General features: G+C 44.3%; 1 protein-coding gene across 3 annotated transcripts; it reads left to right on the top strand.

The window, feature by feature from the left end:
- Positions 1-1850: 1850 nt before the first annotated feature.
- LOC308149597 (cytoplasmic phosphatidylinositol transfer protein 1-like) lies at positions 1851-23059 on the top strand. Of its 3 annotated transcripts, none has more exons than XM_080522463.1 (10): positions 1851-2031; positions 2444-2569; positions 3744-3892; positions 4688-4772; positions 6134-6205; positions 17155-17250; positions 17470-17625; positions 19994-20057; positions 21584-21687; positions 22766-23059. In XM_080522463.1, the coding sequence occupies exons 2-9, from the start codon at positions 2522-2524 to the stop codon at positions 21655-21657; spliced, it is 744 nt and encodes a 247-aa protein (XP_080378589.1). In that variant the 5' UTR covers positions 1851-2031; positions 2444-2521; the 3' UTR covers positions 21658-21687; positions 22766-23059. The 3 variants fall into 3 exon arrangements, with proteins under 3 accessions (XP_080378589.1, XP_080378588.1, XP_080378590.1); XM_080522462.1 differs by having other exon boundaries at positions 4676-4772; XM_080522464.1 differs by lacking the exons at positions 17155-17250; positions 17470-17625 and having other exon boundaries at positions 4676-4772.
- Positions 23060-24354: the final 1295 nt, after the last annotated feature.

The raw sequence follows: 24354 nt of genomic DNA, 5'->3' as shown, positions 1-24354 counted from the left end.
AGGAAGCTCCGTATCCAGTGGCAGATGCAGGGGTCAATGTTCATGTCCACCAGTTTGTTGAAGAGATTGACCGGGTCTATTGTATTGAAGGCTGAGCTAAAGTCAATGAATAGGATGCGGGCGTAGGTGTTGGGTGATTCCAGATGTAGTAGTGTGTGATGGAGGGCTAGATTGACAGCATCCTCAACAGATCTGTTGGCACGATAGGCAAATTGATAAGTGTCCATCAGGGGGGGGGTGTGGGTTTTTAGGTAGGAGAGGACGATGCGCTCATACGCCTTCATGGCCACAGATGTCAGATTCTGAACATGCTGGAGTCTGTTGAGGACTCTGTTGGTGGTTCCAGATCCAACACTGTTGCAGTCGTCCAGCCTGGAGGTGACAGACGCATGGAGGAGGATCCCTGCATCACTGAAGGACAGGGAGGGTCGGAGACAGGCAACATTCCTGAGGTGGAACAAGGCAGCTTTAGTCAACTGTTGATTTTGGCAACCCAAAGGTTCTGACTTTGTTAAAAAAAAATCTGCCTAATAATGGCTTCCTTGACTTTAATTTCCTGCACAAAACTGTTATGGAACAGACTTGACTATCCCCTGTAAAAATTGTCCCATTACTTTTGATGCCTGAAAGGGGGGATTATGTATAAAAACTGTTTTTCTAAATGGTATACATAATAACAAATGTTTCATGTAGGAACCAATATGTACACAAATACCATCAAATAAATAATTACAATAATGTCTAATTATTTGATTAACTACTTAAGTCATTACAATTAGACAAAAGAAGAAAGTTGCCACAGGAGCAGTAAGACAGGTAACTAACCCCAAAAGCAGTAAGACAGGTAACTAACCATGAAAGCAGTAAGACAGGTAACTAACCATGAAAGCAGTAAGACAGGTAACTAACCATGAAAGCAGTAAGACAGGTAACTAACCATAAAAGCAGTAAGACAGGTAACTAACCATGAAAGCAGTAAGACAGGTAACTAACCATGAAAGCAGTTAAGACAGGTAACTAACCCTGGGTGGGGTCGCCGTCACAGGCCTGTGCAGAAGCCGGGGGCCTTTGTCCAAATAATCTGTCCAAAAATGTAGTCGAACCCAAAACAACATATACAATCACATCATCAGTGAACCCATCACGTTCTTAAACAACATTAGCAACAAGGGAAAGGGAATCAGTGTCAGGTGTGAAAATGGTACAAAGAACACAGTGGCTTGGGGGCCCAGGCAGATGTCCCCTGATGGAGGGGGGGGGGGGGGTTCACATACCACGCTGAACAACTGACACAGTGTGTCAACTGAAGATTATAGACATAGGTAATAATCATTCATGGTGTCAGATAGTTTTTTCCCTTTCATAATTCCTGATATGATCTATATTCTCTGCGAACTCTGATATTTTTGTCTAAGGTTATTGGCCTTTTTTGTAGCTGCACCTACAAACTGAGAAACGTGAAACATGGCTGAACAAAAGAGACAATAGAACAACAATGCTTCAATCTCTTTCACTGGCCCTGTCAGCTAGGGCCATTGATAAATATAGGCCTTCCACGGTGATTTTTCTATCGTTTTTTCGATGTGAATCTGCTGCTGTTTCCCGAGACGTTCACGATTTTAGGAGCACATCCGCCATCTTGTGGTTGGTCTTCTGCAGACTATTTATATGAAGGGAGAAAATGTATTTGAGAAATTATAATATTTGTTTTTATATTATGGCAATTGTCCCGTTTATTTTATTATTGTTTTAAAAATATTTGTATTTAAAAAAAAAATAATATATATAACCATTTCTTCACATATCAAAGTTGCCTCTAGGTTGGCACGGAGGTCTGACGAGATCGCCTTGAAGACGGCACTAGAAGCTCGCAAACCTCACTAGAAGCACGCAAACCTCACTAGAAGCACGCACACGACAATTTACATTTCCATACAGCTTCAGTCTGAAAGACAAGTTACTTTCGGAAAGTCAAAGTTCTGCTAGCAGACTTCCTCTGATTCACGAAGATACAACTGTCAAGGATCATGGGTAATATTTCTATACTTTCTGAAGCATGGCTCACAACACCGTTATCCTGCGTTATTGACGTTTTTGTAATTTATGTTGACAAACCCCAAGTTTATATTATCGATTGACAACATTGTAAGCTATTTATTGTGTAGACTACACATTTGGGTCTTCCGCAAAAATACCCAACCAAACAAACCATGTGGTTCGGATGTCACTGAAAAGTGAATAAAACAATATGATTGAGTTTGATCATTATGACCAACAGCAAAATAATTAATTGTCAATCATAAAAAACAAAACAAAATCATGTCAGTTGTGTGATAAGTAGGCTGTTTAAACAACTGCTTGCGCGGATATCGATAGGTTACAATTGGACTTGTTGCACCATATCACCAACGCACTCGTTTGATGCTTTCGTTTGTTGTTACAGTCAACATGGCAACGAGGGCTTGAACGGTGACCCTCTCCGGTTTGAAGTTCTGAAGAACGCTGACGGGTGGAACAAGTCATGCTTCTCAAGGAGTATCGCATATGCATGCCCCTCACCGTGCAAGAGGTGAGACCCTCTTACCAAGGCTGGGATTACTACCACACAAGTGTCTCTGTACCTCCAAGTCAACTTGTTACCAGACTGACTGGTTTTTCTCTAAAACTGTCTGCAGGTCAACTTCATATTAATATTCCCCCTTCTGCTTTTACAAAGCATGTCCTCTTGATGGAGGGACTAACTATACGTGTCTGTAGTCCCCAGCCCTAGTAGCTCACTGGTTAAGACAGTTAATGAACTGTGCTACTTTTCAATCAAGATCACAATGTGTTGCTTTTGATATCGTGAGGTATAATTGCAGATGACAGAATATTCTGAAGATATGCAGCTTTTACAGAAGCCAAAGGGTTGGGGTTCTCTGTACAGCCAGATCGATCAGTAGGGTCTACTCTCTGATTATGTGTTTGTGTGTGGTCAAAGTCTCTTTCAGGGTGCATGAAAACAGAACCATGTTTTGAAATAGATAATCAACTCCAGTGTGGTTGTTGTACCAGCTTATAGAACACTGCACACAAACCTCTCACTCAGAATTCAGTACTTCCTAACAGACAAAAGCCTAAACTCTACTCTTGACATTTTATTTAACCTTTATCTCAGGAGAGATACGCTGAGAGCAATGCCTCTTTTGCAGGTGCACTCTGTCCACAATACACCGATGAGCCAAAACATTATGACCACTGACAGACAGGTGAAGTGAATAACATTGGCCGCGTTCGTGAATTCGCTCTGAGAGCGCCGGAGTGTCCACGTGACTGCCTCTTGTCCAATCAAATTACTTGGTTCCATTATGACGTCGAACCCAGTGTGCGCTCCGGCGAATTTACGAACGCGGCTATAGATTATCTTGTTACAATGGCACCTTCAAGGAGTGGGATATATTAGGCAGCAAGTGAACAGTCAGTTCTTGAAGTTGGTGTGTTGGATGCAGGAGAAATGGGCAGGAGTAAAGACCTGAGCGACTTTGACAAGGGCCACATTAAAAATAGTTAAATACAGAAATCAATAGCCTACATCATATAAAACCACAATATATATTAGGAGAAACAATCACATCCTTCACCATCAATAGCCTATGGTTTTATTTTTCCATAGAGTTCTTGTCTTATCTTCAGAAATGTGATGACTGACTGCAGTTTGCCACATGGTGTTGGTTGATGGTGTGCTGTTTTCCTCCTCTCTTCAGTACAAGATAGGGCAGCTGTACACCATCAGTAAACACAACCACCAGGAGAGCCAGAAGGGGGAGGGGGTGGAGGTGCTCTTCAATGGGCCCCACTACGACCCCAAGCATGGCCAGGGACAGCACACAGAGAAACGAGTGTACCTCTCCAGGTAACACCGACTAGCATAGCATAGCATAGCCTAGCGTACCTACCAGACCCATTTTCGCCTGACTAGCATAGCCTAGCATACCTGTTCAGATTCAGACCCACTTTAGCCTAGCCTAGCACACCTCTCCAGGTAAGACTGACTAGCCTAGCCTAGCCTAACATACCTGTTCAGGTGCTGAGTTGAATGTGTAAAGTCAATCCAAATGAAAAAGAGACCTCTGCATATTTAATGTCATGCTTCCCAGTTAGTTTAGTAACAACATTTGGGGTCAACGTTTTTTTTTTTTTATAGAATAAGGAGTTAGAGGAACATTTCCGTCAGCGAATGGAATGAGAACGTTGAGCCCTGCTGAATAAACCTGAACAAAGGCAGGCAAAAAGCAGGGAGGGACATATATCACTAGATTGCTTAGAGGCTGGGGGGGCAATGGGTGTGTGGGGTTCTGTGCTACGACACCATCAGAAGCAATGTAGAGAAGTGTGATGTATGCATTCCAAGGGGTGATATAACGCAGAGGGGTCTTTTTTTAATGTCTTCTCGTGATGTCAGTTCTAAATCGGGAGGTGTGTGAGAACCATCCTCTGTCTGAAACACATGTTAGCATTCTGCTAAGCTAAAAATACATAGCAATAGCACTCTCAACATCTTTGCCTATAGCTGTCTGCAGGTGGTATTTTGCACATGGCTACGTCTGACCTTGTTATCATGATGTGTGTGTGTGTGTGTGTGTGTGTGTGTGTGTGTGTGTGTGTGTGTGTGTGTGTGTCTCTCTACGATTTGCAGCAAGCTTCCTAGTTGGGCCAGAGCCGTGGTCCCCAGCAGGTTCTACATCACAGAAAAGTCCTGGAATTACTATCCATACACAATAACAGGTGAGGCTGTAACCACAATCTGTGTGTAATCTGATGTTTGATCATGGACTTTCTGAGGCCATCATGTGATGTGTTATTTGAGTCTGTGCTCATATGGATGATATGGTTTATGACATGTTTTTAAATAGTTTGTCTCAATCAAGTTGTTTTGTTCTCTTTCTCCACTCTTTACACTTTGCGACCCTTCCATCCAATCAAGAATTCACAGTAAGTGTTTTGAGTATACTCTAGTTTATTTCTATGCATTGTGTCAAGTTCTGAACATAATTTGAAATGGGGTGCTTTTCATTCCCAAAAAAAGGGGGAAAAAAGCATTACATATCATCAGCTGTGCTGCTAAAACTACAAACCCTCTGACCATTTTGACTTTAAAGTACATTTCTGAGGGCAGTTACTTAGCTTCTGTCTCAACACCATGTTCTCCACATAGTCCTCCTTCAGGGACTTGAGGCGTCTCTGTCACTCCTTTTATTGGTAATTGAAGACACCCCTAGAGTGCGGCCTTAATTGTCATGGTAACCATTGTGCGCAGCGTTTCTGTTCCGTCAGCTGTGTGGTGAGTGTGGATGTGCTTCGTCCCAACAGAGTTAGATGGAAATGGCGTCTGTTAGGGGGAAATATCGGTCACAACGGGCGCCTTTCAGTCCTCTGTACAGCGTACACCTCTGTTTTACACCTCTACAAGTTATCATTATATTATGTGTTTTGAGTTTTGGTTGTCCACTGATCCCAACCACTGGCCACATTTGCTTCTTACATCAGTGTTAATGCACTAGAGATGCATGTTTCCCGCGGTAAATTGTTTGTGTGTGAAAAGACGATGTGCCGCATTAATGTTGTTGAAGTAGAACGTCTGTGTCAATGACCGTTGTCTCTGTGAGGACTGTACGGTGGGTCAGCAGTGTGACTGTACGGTGGGTCAGCAGTGTGACTGTACGGTGGGTCAGCAGTGTAAGGCAAGGCAAGGCAAGTTTATTTGTATAGCACATTTCATACAACAGGGGCAATTCAAAGTGCTTTACATGCATTATTTAAAAAATACAGCAAGAGGAGCATAAGAAAATAAAAATGACAATGAATAAAAGCAAATATAAGAAGTAAATAGATAAAACATTTTAAAAAACAATAGTTAATGAAAAAAAGACATTGATAGAAGTGTTTGTGTTTAATCATAACTGGTGCAAAACATGAAGGTTTTTAGCTTAGATTTAAATATTTTAAGGGTTTGGGCCTGTTTGATTTCTTCAGGGAGTTTGTTCCAGGAGCATGCAGCAGCGTGACTGAAAGCTGCTGCACCGTGTTTTGTTGTTTAAAGATGGCTTTGTTGGACTAGCCTGATGATCACATTACCCCTCTCTCTTTGATCCAGTGCTCCTTCTTCCCCAAGTTCTCCATCCACATAGAAACCATATACGAAGACAACAGCGGAAGCAATGAGAACGTGAGTAGATACATTTTTAGGGGGGCGGCGGTAGCCTAGACATGGGTGATGTATGCTAAATTTGAGGACATTGCAGGCAGGATTGCGTTCTATAAATTAAATAAATGTAGTCTTGCGCCCAGCTTTATAATTAAAGGATGTCTGGCTAGCAGTGTTAGTAAAATCAAAGAGTTATTCTAATATCTCTTGTAAAATGGAGAGGTTTCTGACACCAGCAGTGCCACAGCTTGTGCCCGCAGGCAGCAAACAGAAACATAGAAAATACGATTAAGCGTGCATAAACTTTGCATTTACATGGATAGGATCAAGCGACACCCCACGACCGCAATGTCTCGTTTGCAAAGAGGTGCTGGCTAATGATAGCATGAGACCTGCAAAACTTCGCAAATTACTGGAAACTAAGTACTACGAGCTAGCATCAAAACCACCAGAATTTCGAGTCGTTTTTCGGGTCATTCAAGGATTCAGGAAAGCTAATGTCAAGGCCACTGAGGCTTCATATCGGGTCATTCATTAGGCATTGCCAAAGCAGGTAAACCAACACTATTGGAGAAGCCTCAGTGCTGCCAGCTGCCAAGGAAACATGTTCTATAATGATGGGAGAAACAGCAGCGGCTATCAGACAGTACCTAAGCTAGACCCTATCAGACAGTACCTAAACTAGACCCTATCAGACAGTACCTAAGCTAGACCCTATCAGACAGTACCTAAGCTAGATCCTATCAGACAGTACCTAAGCTAGACCCTATCAGACAGTACCTAAGCTAGACCCTATCAGACAGTACCTAAGCTAGATGCTATCAGACAGTACCTAAGCTTAACCCTATCAGACAGTACCTAAGCTAGACCCTATCAGACAGTACCTAAGCTAGACCCTATCAGACAGTACCTAAGCTAGACCCTATCAGACAGTACCTAAACTGGACCCTATCAGACAGTACCTAAGCTAGACCCTATCAGACAGTACCTAAACTAGACCCTATCAGACAGTACCTAAGCTAGACGCTATCAGACAGTACCATGGCTAAGCTAGACCCTATCAGACAGTCAGTGGTGCAAACTTGTCACCTTTCGGCGAAATTAGTTTTTACCTCAAAATAGGTGACCTACGTGAATCATGTAGATCTGCAAAAAAAATATTTGGGGGGGGGTCTACATCTCATCCAAGTCACATGATGCCCAAGCTAACATCTTCCTGTCTGCTAAACTCTGCTGCAGTTGAAATAAAACGTCTTAAAGAGGTCTTAAGATGGAAGTAGAAACATAAGAAGTAATAAAATAGAATAACATAGAAGTTAATTCTATGTTGCGATAACTTCTCAACAGGATTTTACAGGGTTCGTTCAAAGTATCGTAATTCCTGAACTATATGTGCAATCGAAAAAAATCCAACAGTTTCTGAAAGCAGAGAAGAGAATAACATTTACGGTTATTACGGTAGTTCACCAAAAAAACTAATGCATTGACCTCAAAGTGTCATGGAGTGATTTGAAGAGAAGCAGTATTTTAGCGGTGTTTTATACTTTAGTGAGTTTCTGTACATATATGTTTGTGATTGTGAAATGTCACAAAGACCATCTAGGCTAGGGTAACCAATCCACCTAAAAGTTTCATCGAGGACGACGATGTAAGTGACGAAGGACTGATTTCTTCTTCTGAACCAGGGTATGGAGGTTAGTTCTAGCGAATTTACCTGATAGAACATCGACATGCTAGAAACACATAACTACACATAATTCGATGATCATTATAAGTATTTAGTGATCGTTAAACTGTTGTTGTTTCCTCCAGGATTTTTCACATTAGTGGCGGAGCGCTCTTTTTTCGCGTGCACGCGCATAAAACGCCACTGGCGCTCAAAACTAAGACGTAATTTCACCCAAAACTAGAGGGTGGCAACAATTATAATTTCAATAGATTATTTTTGCCCCGCGCATATTGCTATGAATAGTTCGAAGCTAGGTGCTTGCACGTTAGGTGCGAGAATGCTCGGTTAACCCATTAGCGGGAACATTATTTGTTTCACAAAATAGGCTGATTTAATTGACCATGAACATCAGAGACATACATTACGAATGTTCATTTAAAATACTCTATACTGAGCAGTGTGAGCACTGGTATAAGAACATGAACCAGAGAACAGCAGTAAATGCAATAACCCACAGTCGTCGCTGATGATGTTGCATTTTCGATTAGGATACGTTTACGGGATTAAAGGGACCGGCGACGGGCGAAGAGAGAAATCCAAATGTCCCGCTAAATTCGGACCAATCACAAAACTGTTTTGAAAGCACGTCGCCTCGCGCCGCGCGCCTGTTGAGAGCGATTCAGTCTCGATTGTAGTGCGAACACAAAAGACGAGGTTTCTTCTTCGGCGTATGGGTTGTTGTTTTTCCTCTCCGCTCCACCAGGCTCGGGGCCGAGGGGCTACCCTTTTACCACCCCGAGACCTGGTTGAGGGGCTCACCCGGGCTATATTTCTGGACACCCCTCCAGAAGCCACGTCATCGTCTCGTCATCTAGTACCGACAGACCATGCATCCCGTTGGGTGGGTGGTACACCGGGCAATCCAGGATAATATGGTCTGCGGTTTGGTCCTCTGCGCCACACTCGCACGACGCATTTGGGGCCAAGCCCCATCTGTGCATTGATGAGCGGAAACGCCCGACGCCGGTCCGGAGACGATTGAGCCTCACCCAGGATAGCCTTGGCAAGTCCATCCCGAGGGGCTCAGCGCCGGCGACTGGGATGTGGTCGCGGAGTTTGGAGGTGTTAGCCTCCCACTCCGCGCGCCACATATAATCCGGGCCCCTCACCCGGGCTGGTGTTCGGCAGCAGCCGGGGGAGAGGTCTGCTGACCTCGAACCCAGAATACTGCAGCTGAACACCGAAGGACTAACCCCAAGGACTAAAGACGAGGTTAATTGCAACATTGTAACATATTCTAACTAACTACGCCCTAAATCCTAACGAAATGTAGGTCTGGAAGCGGCCTAAATCTAGCTTCAATCTGCTTTTTTTCTGTTCTCCGGTCATAATAACTCGCTGCCTTTCTGCGCAGCCTGAATCAAAGTGGACTGTCTGAATCAATTAGTGGCGGAGGAAATTCATTCGAGGCGGCCCGCCACGAATAAATGCATATAGAAGAAACACTGCGAGTGGGTATCTTACAACTTCAAGTTTCGTGTTATGAAAAAAAACGAGTCGCCGAGTGGTTTGCCCTAGGCTGCGTTCGTAAATTCGCTCTGGAAATTTGATCAGCAGTCATGGAATGCCTCTTGTCCAATCAAATTACTTGGTCCCTTTATGACGTTGAGCCGTGTGTGCCCTCCAGCGCTCTCAGAGCGAATTTACGAACGCTGCCCGAGACTGTCTCGCGTCCCCCTTTACCTCGCTTCTACCATGCTGCTACGCTGCTTCTATAACATCAGGATCAGACACAGGGCGAGACTTTCAAAATAAACCTTTTGAATGGCTTCTGTGTGCTTTAGACTTGCGTAGAATCGATTTTATTTTTATTTTAAAAGTCTGACCGGAAAATGTATTATTTTCGCCAGACCCACTGCGTGGGAATACGACGCGTGCGGATGAGAGACAACATATAAAACAAAACTTGCACATTTATTGCTCGTGTGACATTGGTTAAGCTGCGCCCAAAACCCCGATATTTTGCCACTTGAAATGATAAGACAAGAGGCCACGATACGATATTCGCCGTAGGAGGCGATTCGACTGCAGGCATGTGAAGTTAGAATTTCTTCAAACTTGCAGTGGTAGCAACGGTGTGTGTGTTTTAGTAAATATAGCGTGTGTGTGTGTGGCCCTCCTGTGAGAGGTGTGTGTGTGCCATATCTCAGTATGTAGGCTATGCAGTGTAAGTAAGTGTGTGATTATTCTGTTATTTATGCTATTATATCTAGTATTGTGTTGAGAAGCAATGGAAATGAATCAAGAAATTGATAGAGTAGGCTAACTTACATTATCATTGTTCTATATGCAACAGAACAGATCACCCAGCATTGCTAATGAAAAGAATCAACGAATGTGAGTCTAATACCAATACTTGCTCAATAGGTCTTACAATCTATTAAAAGTGGTCTTATAAAGGTCTTAAATGTAACTTGTTGAAACCTGCAGGAACCCGCATAATTATTTTGAGAACAGGTTGCTTACATTAATTATGAGGGTGTTAAGGTCAGGGCCATCGCTACTTACACGCGCATCATTGTTAGACCACTGTTAATGCTAGAGCTAACCATCTACGGGCAAAAAAAAAATGTGTCACCTTTTTGGACCATCGCCAGTTTGCACCCCTGATATAGGTCTCACCTGACTATAAGTCGCAGGACCAGCCAAACTATGAAAAAAAGTGTGACTTATAGTCTGGAAAATATGGTATATATACAGTATATCTCAAAAGTGAGTACACCCTTTAGATTTTTGCAAATATTCTGTTATATCCTTTCAGGGGATAACATTATCCTACTGAAACTTTGATATAACTTAAAGTAGTCAGTGTGCTGCTTGAATAACAGTATAGATTTATTGTCCTTTGAAAATTACTCAGTACACAGCTGTTAATGTCTAAACAGCTGGCAACAAAAGTGAGCACACCCCATAGTGAACATGTCCTAATTGTGCCCAATGATGTTGTTTTCCCGCCCTGGTGTCATGTGATACGTTAGTGTTACAAGGATTCAGGTGTAAGTGATAAGCAGGGCTGTTAAATGTGGTGTTTTGGGCACAATTCTCTCTGAATGCTGGACAACATGGCACCTCATGGCAAGGAACTCTCTGAGCGGCTGAAAAAAAGGATTATTGCGCTTCACAAAGATGGCCTTGGCTATAAGAAGATTGCCAACACCCTGAAAATGAGTTGCAGCACAGTGGCTAAGATCATACAGCGGTTTTCCAGGACAGGTTCCACTCGGAACAGGCCTCGCCAGGGTCAACCAAAGAAGTTGAGTCCACGTGCTCAGCGTCATATCCAGAGGTTGGTTTCCAAAAATAGACGTGCGAGTGCTTCCAGCATTGCTGCAGAGGTTGCAGAAGTGGGATGTCAGCCTGTCAGTGGCCAGACCATACGCCGCACACTGCATCAAATCGGTTTGTATGGCCGTCGCCCCAGACAGAAGCCTCTTCTGAAACCGATGCATAAGAAAGGCCGCAAACAGTTTGCTGAAGACAATGAATCCAAGAACATGAGTTACTGGAACCATGTCCTGTGGTCTGATGAGACCAAAATAAACCTGTTTGGGTCAGATGGTGTCCGGCGTGTGTGGCGGCACCCTGGTGAGGAGTACCAAGACAAATGTGTTTTGCCTACAGTCAAGCATGGTGGTGGCAGCATCATGGTCTGGGGCTGCATGAGTGCTGCCGGCACTGGGGAGCTGCATTTCATTGAGGGACACATGAATTCCAATATATACTGTGACATCCTGCAGCAGAGCATGATCCCCTCTCTTCGGAAACTGGGCCGTAGGGCAGTTTTCCAACATGATAATGACCCTAAACACACCTCCAAGATGACAACGGCCTTGCTGAAGAAGCTGAAGGTTAAGGTGATGGACTGGCCAAGTATGTCTCCAGACCTAAACCCAATTGAGCACATGTGGGGCATCCTCAAGAGGAAGGTGGAGGAGTGCAAGGTGTCCAACATCCGTGGGCTCCGTGATGTCGTCATGGAGGAGTGGAAGAAGATTCCACAAGCAACCTGTGCAGCTCTGGTGAATTCCATGCCCAGGAGGGTTAAAGCAGTGCTAGATAACAATGGTGGTCACACAAAATATTGACACTTTGGGCACAATTTAGACATGTTCACTATGGGGTGTACTCACTTTTGTTGCCAGCTGTTTAGACATTAACAGCTGTGTACTGAGTAATTTTCAATGGACAATAAATCTATACTGTTATTCAAGCAGCACACTGACTACTTTAAGTTATATCAAAGTTTGATTAAGATAGTGTTATCCCCTGAAAGGATATGACAGAATATTTGCAAAAATCTAAAGGGTGTACTCACTTTTGAGATATACTGTATATAGCTATGTAGAGCTATTTCTATATATATATATATATATATATATATATATATATATATATATACATGTATATATAGCTATGTAGAGCTCTTTCTATATATATATAGCTCTTTCTTCGATTGATGCACACTGATGTGGCCAGCTGCGCACAACTGCTTGTATATGTGCGGTACATCAAAGACATGAGGATTATTTATTCTGTCCCCAGCTTGCCCATACAATATGAAATGTTTCTTAGCAAGGAAACACTGTTAGGCCTAATTAAGAAAATAGAAGAGTATAATTGATGCCTTCTGAAAGATTTGATTTGAAATGATAGTAAAGTTGAATGAAATATCCAAATAGTTTGACTGTTAGAAAAATACATCAATAATACCCTACAAAAAAATAAACACAATACAATTATTTTGAATTATTCTGATTCTGTGTGTGTGTGTGTGTGTGTGTGTGTGTGTGTGTGTGTGTGTGTGGGGGGGGGGGGGTCTGATCCCCATCTCAGGAGGGAGCTGCATTTGCCCTTGAGCATGGCACTTAACCCGTAATTGCTCCAGGGGTGCCGACTGTGGCTTTCCTAATTCCTGATATCATATGATCTACAGCAGGGGTGCCCAATACGTCGATCGCGATCGACCGGTCGTAGCAAAGGTGGTATGGGTAGATCGCATGGCATTGAACAAACCCCCCCCCCCCCCAAAAAAAAAAAAAAAAAGTTCGCCTATCATCCATCCTCACTATGGCTTTTGCCACTTGATTGACGTACAGGTAAGCCAGTCTGAGATCTGATCTTTTGACTTAACACACGGTTCACCACGCATGCACAGTCAACAGCGGCAACTACAAAATACAAAATACCGGCGAGACTAATTAACTAGTTAGCCTTCCAATTTCTACTATTTACTATTTAGTACTAAATAAAGGGTATACAAATTAGTGGGGAAGCTGGACCAAGTAAGAAACCAATAACGTACAACTTCCATCCAGAATGGGAGGAGGACTTTTACACGATGTGATATTGGAAGTGCGTCTGTCTGATCTGCAAATCTACGATGGCTATTTCGAAGAAGGGAAATGTGGCAAAAGAGCGAAAACGTACGGCTGTAACGATAGCTTCTTATCGCGTCAGTCACGTTCTTGTTAAACACAAGAAGTCATTCAAAGACGGCGAAATTGTGAAAAAAGCGTTTCTCGAGGCTGCAGATTGCCTTTTCGATGACAGATCCACAGTGGCTGATGACACCTTGCAAGCCTGCCTACACCTTGCAACCAGCTCCTACAGCCCTGACTACTAGAAACTAGCTGCCTCCTCCCAGTGCCAGGTCTCCCACTAAGGTAGAGAAATGCATTTATTTCCTCCTTTCAAACTAGGGAATTACCTGTTTTGTATCTGGTTTACTTTTCTGTTTGTTGGATCAGTAATTGGCTATGGTACTGCAGACTGGCTGTCAGTGTGTGAGTGAGAGAAATTGAGGTGTGTGTGTGTGTGTGTGTGTGTGTGTGTGTGTGTAAGAGAGAGAGAGAGAGAGAGAGAGGGGGGGGGGGGGGGGGGAGAGAGAGGGAGGGTTTGTGCTATGGCTCCCTATGCAGACTGGCAAATGTGTGTGTGTGTGTGTGTGTGTGTGTGTGTGTGTGTGTGTGTGTGTGTGTGTGTGTGTGAGTGAGAATAGCAAAGAGGGAGGGTTTGTGATGGTCTTCTCCTGTGTGGCTGTGTGACAGAGAGAGAGAAAGTGTATTGTGAGTTTACTATGCAGGCTGGGAACTGTGTGTGTGTGTGTGTGTGTGTGTGTGTTTGTAGTACGTGCGTGTACATTTGCGATGTTGAAACTAGACTGGTAGATCTTGGCAGACTGGCTACTTGAAAAGTAGATCTTGGTTCAAAAAAGTGTGGGCACCCCTGATCTACAGTGTTTCCTCCAGGATTTTTTACATTAGTGGTGGGGTGTTGCAATCTTTTCGCGTGCACACGCATGAAACGCGCACTGGCGCTCAAAACAAAGACGTTATTTCACCAAAAACTAGAGGGTTAGTTTTTTTTTTTTAAATAGCTTAAGTCATTAAAGCCGAGCAGGTGATTTTATATAGAAGGTGATCAAATACAAAGATATCCTGAGGCTACAGCTGCAGCAGAACATGCGGAACGCGCATACAGCACTAAACATCAGTTACCGTATAATATACATGTGACTTACAGATACGCCCAAGACACTGACACACACAGAAAAATCATCAGCTCATCGAATATGAAGTACACGAGAGATAATTAGCTCATCGAATATGAAGTACACAAGAGTAGAGTACACATGGAACCGGGAACACGCTTACAGCACTGAACAACATCCGTAGAATATAAACTTGTGACTGACAGTCACATACATACATATACACACACACACACACACACACACACACACACAATGAAAGATCATCAGCTCATCAATATGAAGTAGGCCTACATGAGAGTACACGCACAAAACCGGCTAACGTTACTCACTAACTGTTTACACAAGTAAAATCACAGTGTGACAGATTCGGTAAACAACCAACAGCAAGGTAATGCATCAGCTGAGTTAAAGAAAACCAATTCTTACCCTTGATGACACCGACATGAGCCCTGTTTACCCGTACCTCCGCCGTTATGTTCGTGATGATTTTAGAGGCAATAGATTATTTTTGCCCCTCGCATTTTGCCCTGTAATTAGACCATGCAACCACACCTTGTGTCTCTTATTGTCCAAATGTTTTTCAGCATGTAAATCTGTTGTCCAAAACATTTTGACTCCCCTTCTTTTCCCCAGCCAATACTGTGTCGTTTATGACATTTACCAACGTTTATGCTATGAATAGTTCGAAGCTAGCGTTGGGTGCGAGGCTGCTCGGTTAACCCATTTGCGGGAACATTATTTGTTTCACAAAATAGCCTGATTTAGTTGACCGTGAACATCAGAGACTACATTACGAATGTTCATTTAAAATACTTGTATACTGAGCACTGGTATAAGAACATGAACCAGAGAACGGTAGTAAATGCAATAACCCACAGTCGTCGCTGATGATGTTGCATTTTCGATTAGGATACGGGATTAAAGGGACGAGCGAAGAGAGAGAGAGGAGAGTAATTTCCTGAAATCCAAATGTCCCCCGAAATTTGGACCAATCACAAAACTGTTTTGCAAGCGTGTCGCTTCGCACTTGTTGAGAGCGATTCAGTCTGAGACGAGGTTAATTGCAACATTGTAACATATTGTAACTTACTACACCCTAAATCAGAACGTGTAGGTCTGAAAGCGGCCTAAATCTAGCTTCAATCTGCTTTTTTTCTGTTCTCCGGTGATAATATCTCGCTCTGCCTTTCTACTATGGCTGACATTGAATCAAAGTGGACTGAATCAATTAGTGGCGGAGAAAATGTATTCATGGCGGCCCGCATATAGAGGAAACACTGATCTATATTCTCTACGAATTCCGATAGTTGTTTTCTAAAGTTATTGGCCATCGTTGTAGCTGCAGGCCAGCCTACAAACGGAGAAACTTCAAACATGGCTGAATAACAGAGACAATAGAACAACAATGCTTCTATCTCTTTAGCAGGGTCGTTGTTAGGATTTTGAAACATCGGGGGCTGAGCCCAGCATTTTGGTTGTGAGCTGGGGTGGTAGGGTTTATGATTGACGGGGGTCGATCGTTTTTTTCCCCAGGAAAAATAATCCAGGGCTATTCAGAAAACATTTGCCGCTCGAGTTTAGGGCTGGGTATCGCCACTGATTTCCCAAAACGATTAGATTCCGATTCACCAGGTTTCGATTCGATTAGCGATTCGATTCAATATCAATTTCGATTATTTAGTTACAATACCAATTTTGCTTGAATATGAAAGAGATTCTCAGAACTAATGCTATAACAGGTTCAAGGAACCCTCTAACATGTTGCGTTGTTAAAAATATCAATGTTTACATTAAGAATTGACTCCAAAGCAGTTATATGAATGTGCTTTTTATTGGAACATAAATGACCATGACCAGCATTGACCAACACAAGTTGTGCAAAATCAGACACTACAAAAAGTGTGTTCTTTACTGCAGCCAGTGTAAATAAAGGGGCTACTTCGGCAGCTTCTCTGTGCAGTAACGATATCGCCAGTGGTTGGGAAAGCTCTCAGACGGGACCCACAGATGTTTTTATGTAAGCTGTGCAAAGTGGAGGTGAAATAATGTGGAAATACCACAAATCTACAAAACCACTTACTGTGACATATGCAAAAGCAGATCCGAAACCAGCCTCGCTGGAGAAGACACTTGTTTGCAAGTTACAGTCCAATTCTCTGTGTGCCAAAAAAAGAACAGAAGTTTCATATGCAAGGATATACGGCCGTACAGCGTTGTTGAAAATGCCGGCTTTCCAAGCTTCGTCAAATTGCGTGAAGCAGCCATGCTTTTAGATTCAACCGCGTTGAGAGATCTCGTTGTGCGAGACCAATTCTTGAATCGGGAAATAGATTTTTTTAACCCAGCCCTCATCGATCAATTGATCGTCATTGATGGTCCAGAGAGTCCATTGACCCTGGTGTTCCCAGGTCAGAGAGGTAGGGCCACTAGTTATAACCACTAGAGGGAACACTCCCCTAAATGAAGTGGGATTATAGAGGCAGTGTCAGGTAGTCAACTTCTGTGTTTTGAGTGGCCGTAAAATCTGGACTACATGGTGCCACTCATGGCAGTGAATGTGAAAGCTAGCATGTGCCTGCTCTAGGGCTAGAACTTTATACTCTAGGGCTAGAATTCTATGGGTAGGACGGACACCAGCAGTGCTACAAACGCCCGGATTTGCCGGCTGTTTTCTTGGAACGGAAGTCTCCATTGACAGCTGAACTCTCCGCGGAGAAACGGTTTGAAGTCTGCTTTTCTGTCTCGCAGCTTTTTCCGAACGAGAAGACCAACTGTGACGTGGCGGTAGATTATGTGGACATAGCCTACGACGCCTTCCCAGAGAGACATTACAACAGCTCTGAGGTATGTGTGTGTACGGTGTTGTGTGTCTTTGAGATGTTGGTTTGTGTGTCCAGGGTCAGAAGGCCCTTGTCTCTCCACAGTCCTCCCCCTGACAGAAAACTAATGAAAGAGAAATAGCAGATGCATTTTGCAATTCAACGATGTTCCATGATTGTGTGTGTGTGTGTGTGTGTGTGTGTGTGTGTGTGTGTGTGTGTGTGTGTGTGTGTGTGTGTTAAGGACCTGACATGTTTCTCGTCTGTGAGGACGGGCAGAGGGCCTCTAAAGGAGGACTGGAGGGAGGACAGTGAACCAGTCATGTGCTCCTACAAGCTGGTCCGGGTTCAGTTTGAGGTGTGGGGTCTTCAGACGCGAGTGGAGCAGTTTTTACATACGGTGAAGAACACACACACACACACACACACACACACACACACACACCCCCACACACACACACACAGACACCTTTTAATCCAGGGGTGCCCACACTTTTTTTTAACCAAGATCTACTTTTCAAGTAGCCAGTCTGCCAAGATCTACCAGTCTAGTTTCAACATCGCAAATGTACATGCACGTACTACAAACACACACACACACACACACACACACACACACACACACACACACACACACACACACACACACACACACACACAGTTCCCAGCCTGCATAGTAAACTCACAATACACTTTCTCTCTCTCTGTCACACAGCCACACAAGAGAAGACCATCACAAACCCTCCCTCTTTGCTATTCTCACTCACACTCGCACACAGACACACACACACATTCACACACACACACACACACACACACACACACACACACACACACACACACACACACACACACACACACACACACACACACATTTGCCAGTCTGCATAGGGAGCCATAGCACAAACCCTCCCTCTCTCTCTCCCCCCCCCCCCCCCCATTCTCTCTCTCTCTCTCTCTCTCTCTCTCTCTCTCTCTCTCTCTCTCTCTCTCTCTCTCTCTCTCTCTCTCCTCTCTCTTACACACACACACACACACACCTCAATTTCTCTCACTCACACACTGACAGCCAGTCTGCAGTACCATAGCCAACTACTGATCCAACAAACAGAAAAGTAAACCAGATACAAAACAGGTAATTCCCTAGTTTGAAAGGAGGAAATAAATGCATTTCTCTACCTTAGTGGGAGACCTGGCACTGGGAGGAGGCAGCTAGTTTCTAGTAGTCAGGGCTGTAGGAGCTGGTTGCAAGGTGTAGGCAGGCTTGCAAGGTGTCATCAGCCACTGTGGATCTGTCATCGAAAAGGCAATCTGCAGCCTCGAGAAACGCTTTTTTCACAATTTCGCCGTCTTTGAATGACTTCTTGTGTTTAACAAGAACGTGACTGACGCGATAAGAAGCTATCGTTACAGCCGTACGTTTTCGCTCTTTTGCCACATTTCCCTTCTTCGAAATAGCCATCGTAGATTTGCAGATCAGACAGACGCACTTCCAATATCACATCGTGTAAAAGTCCTCCTCCCATTCTGGATGGAAGTTGTACGTTATTGGTTTCTTACTTGGTCCAGCTTCCCCACTAATTTGTATACCCTTTATTTAGTACTAAATAGTAAATTGTAGAAATTGGAAGGCTAACTAGTTAATTAGTCTCGCCGGTATTTTGTATTTTGTAGTTGGCGCTGTTGACTGCGCATGCGTGGTGAACCGTGTGTTAGGTCAAAAGATCAGATCTCAGACTGGCTTACCTGTACGTCAATCAAGTGGCAAAAGCCATAGTGAGGATGGATGATAGGCGAACTTTTTTTTTGTGGGGGGGGGGGGGGGGGTGCCATGCGATCTACCCATACCACCTTTGCGATCGACGTATTGGGCACCCCTGTTTTAATCTGATAACCCTCCTGTCGTGTTCTTATTTTGGTGTTCCCGGTCAAATTTGACCAGTTTGTTTTAACTGCTCTTACATTAACACAAAAGCCATTAATCATCACCAAATTTTATTTAACACCCTTTAAACAATGTCTCAGACTAGCGGTTAACATGAATAACTGCAGTGAATATACAAAGAATAGACACTGAAAATGTAGTGGTTGTGAATGTATGGGGATGTTTTCCATCTGATGAATGAACATAATCTAGGGTTACCCATTCATTTTTGACCGGGAACACCACAGGTGTTAATAAGTTGACTAAACCTCTCAAAATTCAATGAAAGTGGTGATCAGCAATTTGACATGTTCAAATTCCTCGTGTGGAGGATACCATAAGGCCTTGAGGCAATCAAATATATAACACAAGCAAGATCCAGGTGTTTGTCAACAAATGCCTGCGGTACATCCTCAAGCTGTGGTGGCCCATCAGAATCACAAATGAAGAGCTGTGGAGAATAACAAACCAGGACAGCATAGCTACCACCATCAAAAGGAGAAAGTGGAGCTGGATAGGGCACACCCTTAGGAAGGACTCCAACAACATCACTAGACAGGCCTTGGACTACAACCCGCAGGGGAAGAGGAAAGTTGGAAGACCGAAAAACACCTGGAGACGTTCCACACTCCAAGACCTGAAGAACATCGGGGTGAGCTGGCAAGAAACAAAGGCCCAAAAGAGAGTGAGATGGAGAGCTCTGGTGGACGCCCTATGCCCCTCAACGGGGTGAAGAGGACTAACTAACTAACTATGATTGATGAAAGTTGTAAATCGGTCAGATTTGACCCGAACACGACAGGAGGGTTAAAAATAATAATAATTCTCTCTCCCTCTCTCTCAGGTCATCAGGGATGTGTTGTTGGTGGGACACAGACAAGCGTTTGCCTGGGTGGATGAGTGGTACAGTGAGTTTCACTCTCCTCCTTTGACTGTGTCGTCTCTGCGTGCGTACGTGCGGAGTGAAATGAGGGGTAGATGGATGGAGAGTGAGAGGGGGGATGAGAGGTGGAGGAGGGGGGATGAGAGGTGGAGGAGGGGGGTACAAGAGTTGGAGGAGGGGGGATGAGAGGTGGAGGAGGGAGGGTGAGAGGTGGAGGAGGGGGGACGAGAGGTGGAGGAGGGGTGTACAAGAGGTGGAGGAGGGGGGATGAGAGGTGGAGGAGGGAGGGTGAGAGGTGGAGGAGGGAGGGTGAGAGGTGAGAGGTGGAGGAGGGAGGATGAGAGGTGGAGGAGGGAGGGTGGGAGGTGGAGGAGGGGGGGTGAGAGGTGGAGGAGGTGGGGTGAGAGGTGGAGGAGGGGGGGTGAGAGGTGGAGGAGGGGGGGTGAGAGGTGGAGGAGGGGGATGAGAGGTGGAGGAGGGAGGGTGAGAGGTGGAGGAGTGGGTACAAGAGGTGGAGGAGGGGGGGTGAGAGGTGGAGGAGTGGGTACGAGAGGTGGAGGAGGGGGGGTGAGAGGTGGAGGAGGGGGGGTGAGAGGTGGAGGAGTGGGTACGAGAGGTGGAGGAGGGAGGGTGAGAGGTGGAGGAGTGGGTACGAGAGGTGGAGGAGGGAGGGTGAGAGGTGGAGGAGGGAGGGTGAGAGGTGGAGGAGGGGGGATGAGAGGTGGAGGAGGGAGGGTGAGAGGTGGAGAAGGGGGGGTGAGAGGTGAAGGAGGGGGGGTGAGAGGTGGAGGAGGGAGGGTGAGAGGTGGAGGAGGGGGGGTGAGAGGTGGAGGAGGGGGGGTGAGAGGTGGAGGAGGGAGGGTGAGAGGTGGAGGAGGGGGGGTGAGAGGTGGAGGAGGGAGGGTGAGAGGTGGAGGAGGGGGGGTGAGAGGTGGAGGAGTGGGTACGAGAGGTGGAGGAGTGGGTACGAGAGGTGGAGGAGGGGGAAAGTTTGAATTCTATGAGACAGCAGTTGCCAGTGCCGAGGGGAGAGAGTTGCTCTGGAAGGGTGAGTGATACTGTGTCTGCGTGGACCGCTGGAGAGAGGTAGTTGTCGAGGCATATTTACAAGGGTAAGGTGAACCTGTATGTGTGCGCGTGATTGCGCCTCCTGGCACAAGGAGATGGGCCCCACCAACGGCTAAAATAGTCCAAGGGTGTGACATTGGGGTGTGTTTTCGATGATGCATGTTCTCACATGGTGGGTGTGTGTGACTTCACGTGGTTGGAGGGACAAGTTTATTTGTGGCTTTTCTGGTGACTTAAATAGTGCGTGCGCGCGTGCATGCTCAGATGTGTGCATGCGTGTACTCGGATGTGTGCATGCGTGTGCGTGCGTGTCTCTCTCTCGCATTTCTGTTTTATTGGGATAGAGGCAGTAGAGATTGACAGGAAGGACAAGTGAGGGAGAGGAGAGATGACATGCAGGACAGGTCGATGGCAGGAAATTAACCAGGAGCTACGCCACCCAGGCGCCTCAAACCTGATGACATCTGATCATCTTTTTTCCAGATATGACCCTGGAGGATGTGAGGTCGTACGAGGACCAGATGCACTCGGCCACCAATCAGAAGCTCCAGTGCTAGAAGACGTAGTAGAGGGACTGCACTGGGAAGGTTTGTCATTTGACCTCCATTTTTAACTGCCTGTCTCCTTGTCTGTCTGTTTATTCCTCCATGTATCCGTCCACCTCTCTGTTTATCTGTCCATCTCTCTCTGTCTCTCCATCAGGCCATCTGTCCGTCTCTCTGTGTATTTGTCCGTCTTTCTCCTCATTGGTCTGACCCTCACAGATAGGGCTAGGAGAGAATGTATTGACCTGTGACATCGTTCACCTGTCATCCAATCTCAAAGCATGGTTCGAGAAGGTACGCTTCTCTATCGCCCTCTTGCTGCTGGGTGAAGGATTTCACCCCAACGGATTCTTTCAAATGTCTTGGCACTCACATCAGTAACTCCCTCAAATGGAACACCAACACAAACTACATCCCAAAAAAGCCCACCAACGACTATTCTTTCTCAGACAGCTCAAAAAATTCAAGGTAAAACAAAACCTCCTCCTTCAGTTCTACACTGCCATCATTGAGAGCATACTCACCTCATCCATCACAGTTTGGTACGGCAGCTCGGACAGTAAATAAAAAAACAAACTACAGCGAATAGTAAGGAAATCATCTAAGATCATCAGCACCCCTCTCCCATCAGTTGTATCACTGTATCTCAAACGCACCACAAATAGAGCACATAAAATTATCTCTGACCCCTCCCACCCTGCTGACCCCTAGACGGAGCTACCGATCCCTGGCCACCAAAACATCCCGTTTCAAAAACATTTTTTTCCCCTCTGCTATAAGGACTCAACACCTGACTCACTGCACTAACCCTGCCAGATGTACTGCACTTTATAAATTGTAAATATTGATTATGTCTTGTCTTATGGTTATGTGTGTACATGTCCATGTTATAGTTATGTGTAATGTGTGTATGTTTTTGACACTGCTGTATTGAGCTTTTCCACCTGTACCGAAAACAAATTCCACCGACCTAGGTCGGGTAGTCATTAAACGATTCATTCATTCATTCATTCATTAAAAGAATAAAAGTATTCAAGAAATGTACTCACTGCATTTCTGTCTGTGTGTCCGTCACTAACCACCCCTTTCTATCTCTCTCTCCCTATCGCTGTGTCTGCAGATTCGGTGCGAGGCAAGTGTTCTGATTGGACAGGCTTTAGGACATCCTACATTGCAGCTCTCTGTTATGGTGCTCATGACAGACACACACACACTTGACATTCCTATTGGCTGGATCATATGACTGGCCAATACCCCTTATAGTTCCACTACCATTTACATCATTTTGAATGTGTGCTGAATATTTTCTGGTTGTTTGAATGTCTTAAATTTGTGCTGTAATTTTTTTGAACAAATAAATATGCAAACTAAGCTTGATGTCATTCTGAATGGGACTTCTACCTAATGCTTAAATACATACATAATACACCTAAATAAAATTCAATTCATATTATTACCAATGTTAACCATGTCTTATAACTTAATTAATTTACAATGAAAGAATATCAAAGTAAAGATTTTTGAAAGGAAAAACATGGTGTCTGTGCAACTGTTTCTCGTTTCAGCAACATATTTGAAGGATTGTTTGAATAAAGTGTTATTACCCCATGATGCTTTATCATGATGAGAAGGTCAGACGCCTTATTCCAAAGCGACTTAGAACCGATATATAGGTGCATTCAACAAGTCACAATGTGCTCCAGAAAGGCATAAAAAACAACACTTTGTTATAACTTGAGAACAAATGCCAAAAACAATCCACTCTCAGAACAGGCCGCTTGGACACTTTCGGAACAACTCTGTTAATGACTGAAAACAGCTCTCTAAGAGATTGTCAAAAGAGACTCTGAAAATGAAACGTTGATAACTTTTGAGCAAAAGGCTGCACACACGTAATTCAAGTTGCTCTGATTGTCATTTAGAGTTACAGTATAGGTGCATTCAACAACAAGTCACAATGTGCTCCAGAAAGGCAGAAAACAACACTTTGATATAACTTGAGAACAAATGCCAAAAACAGTCCACTCTCAGAACAGGCCTCTGAGACACTTTCGGAACAGCTCTGTTAATGACTGAAAACAGCTGAATGACTGAAAACAACAGAGAGATTGTCAAAAGAGACTCTGAAAATGAAACGTTGATAACTTTTGAGCAAAAGGCTGCACACACGTAATTCAAGTTGCTCTGATTGTCATTTAGAGTTACAGTATAGGTGCATTCAACAACAAGTCACAATGTGCTCCAGAAAGGCAGAAAACAACACTTTGATATAACTTGAGAACAAATGCCAAAAACAGTCCACTCTCAGAACAGGCCTCTGGGACACTTTCAGAACAGCTCTGTTAATGACTTCTTCTTCTTCGGCGTATGGGTTGTTGTTTCCTCTCCACTCCACTTTTTAATTTTGTTTACTGGTGTTTACTGGTGATTACTGGTGTTTACTAGTGTTTACTGGTGTTTACTGGTGTTTATTACTGTTTACTGGTGTTTACAAGTGTTTACTGGTGTTTACTAGTGTTTACTGGTGTTTACTGGTGTTTACTGGTGTTCACTGGTGTCTACTAGTCTTTACTAGTGTTTACTGGTGTTTACTGGTGTTTACTGGTGTTTACTGGTGTTTACTGGTGTTTACTAGTGTTTACTAGTGTTTACTGGTGTTTACTAGTGTTTACTGGTGTTTAGCTGTAGAACTGTTGTATAAATGCAATG

This window comes from Nansenia antarctica (assembly GCF_963989245.1).
Source record: "Nansenia antarctica genome assembly, chromosome: 2".
Classification (NCBI taxonomy): domain Eukaryota; kingdom Metazoa; phylum Chordata; class Actinopteri; order Argentiniformes; family Microstomatidae; genus Nansenia; species Nansenia antarctica.
This window is presented reverse-complemented; position numbering and strand designations above follow the sequence as displayed.

Excerpts from the sequence above, each read along its gene's own strand:
- LOC308149597 (XM_080522462.1), top strand. The coding sequence starts at position 2,522 with ATGCTTCTCAAGGAGTATCGCATATGCATGCCCCTCACCGTGCAAGAG. Across the intron at positions 4,773-6,133 it reads ACACAATAACAGGTGAGGCT|TGCTCCTTCTTCCCCAAGTT; the intron begins GTAACCACAATC and ends TCTTTGATCCAG. Across the intron at positions 17,251-17,469 it reads GACATTACAACAGCTCTGAG|GACCTGACATGTTTCTCGTC; the intron begins GTATGTGTGTGT and ends GTGTGTGTTAAG.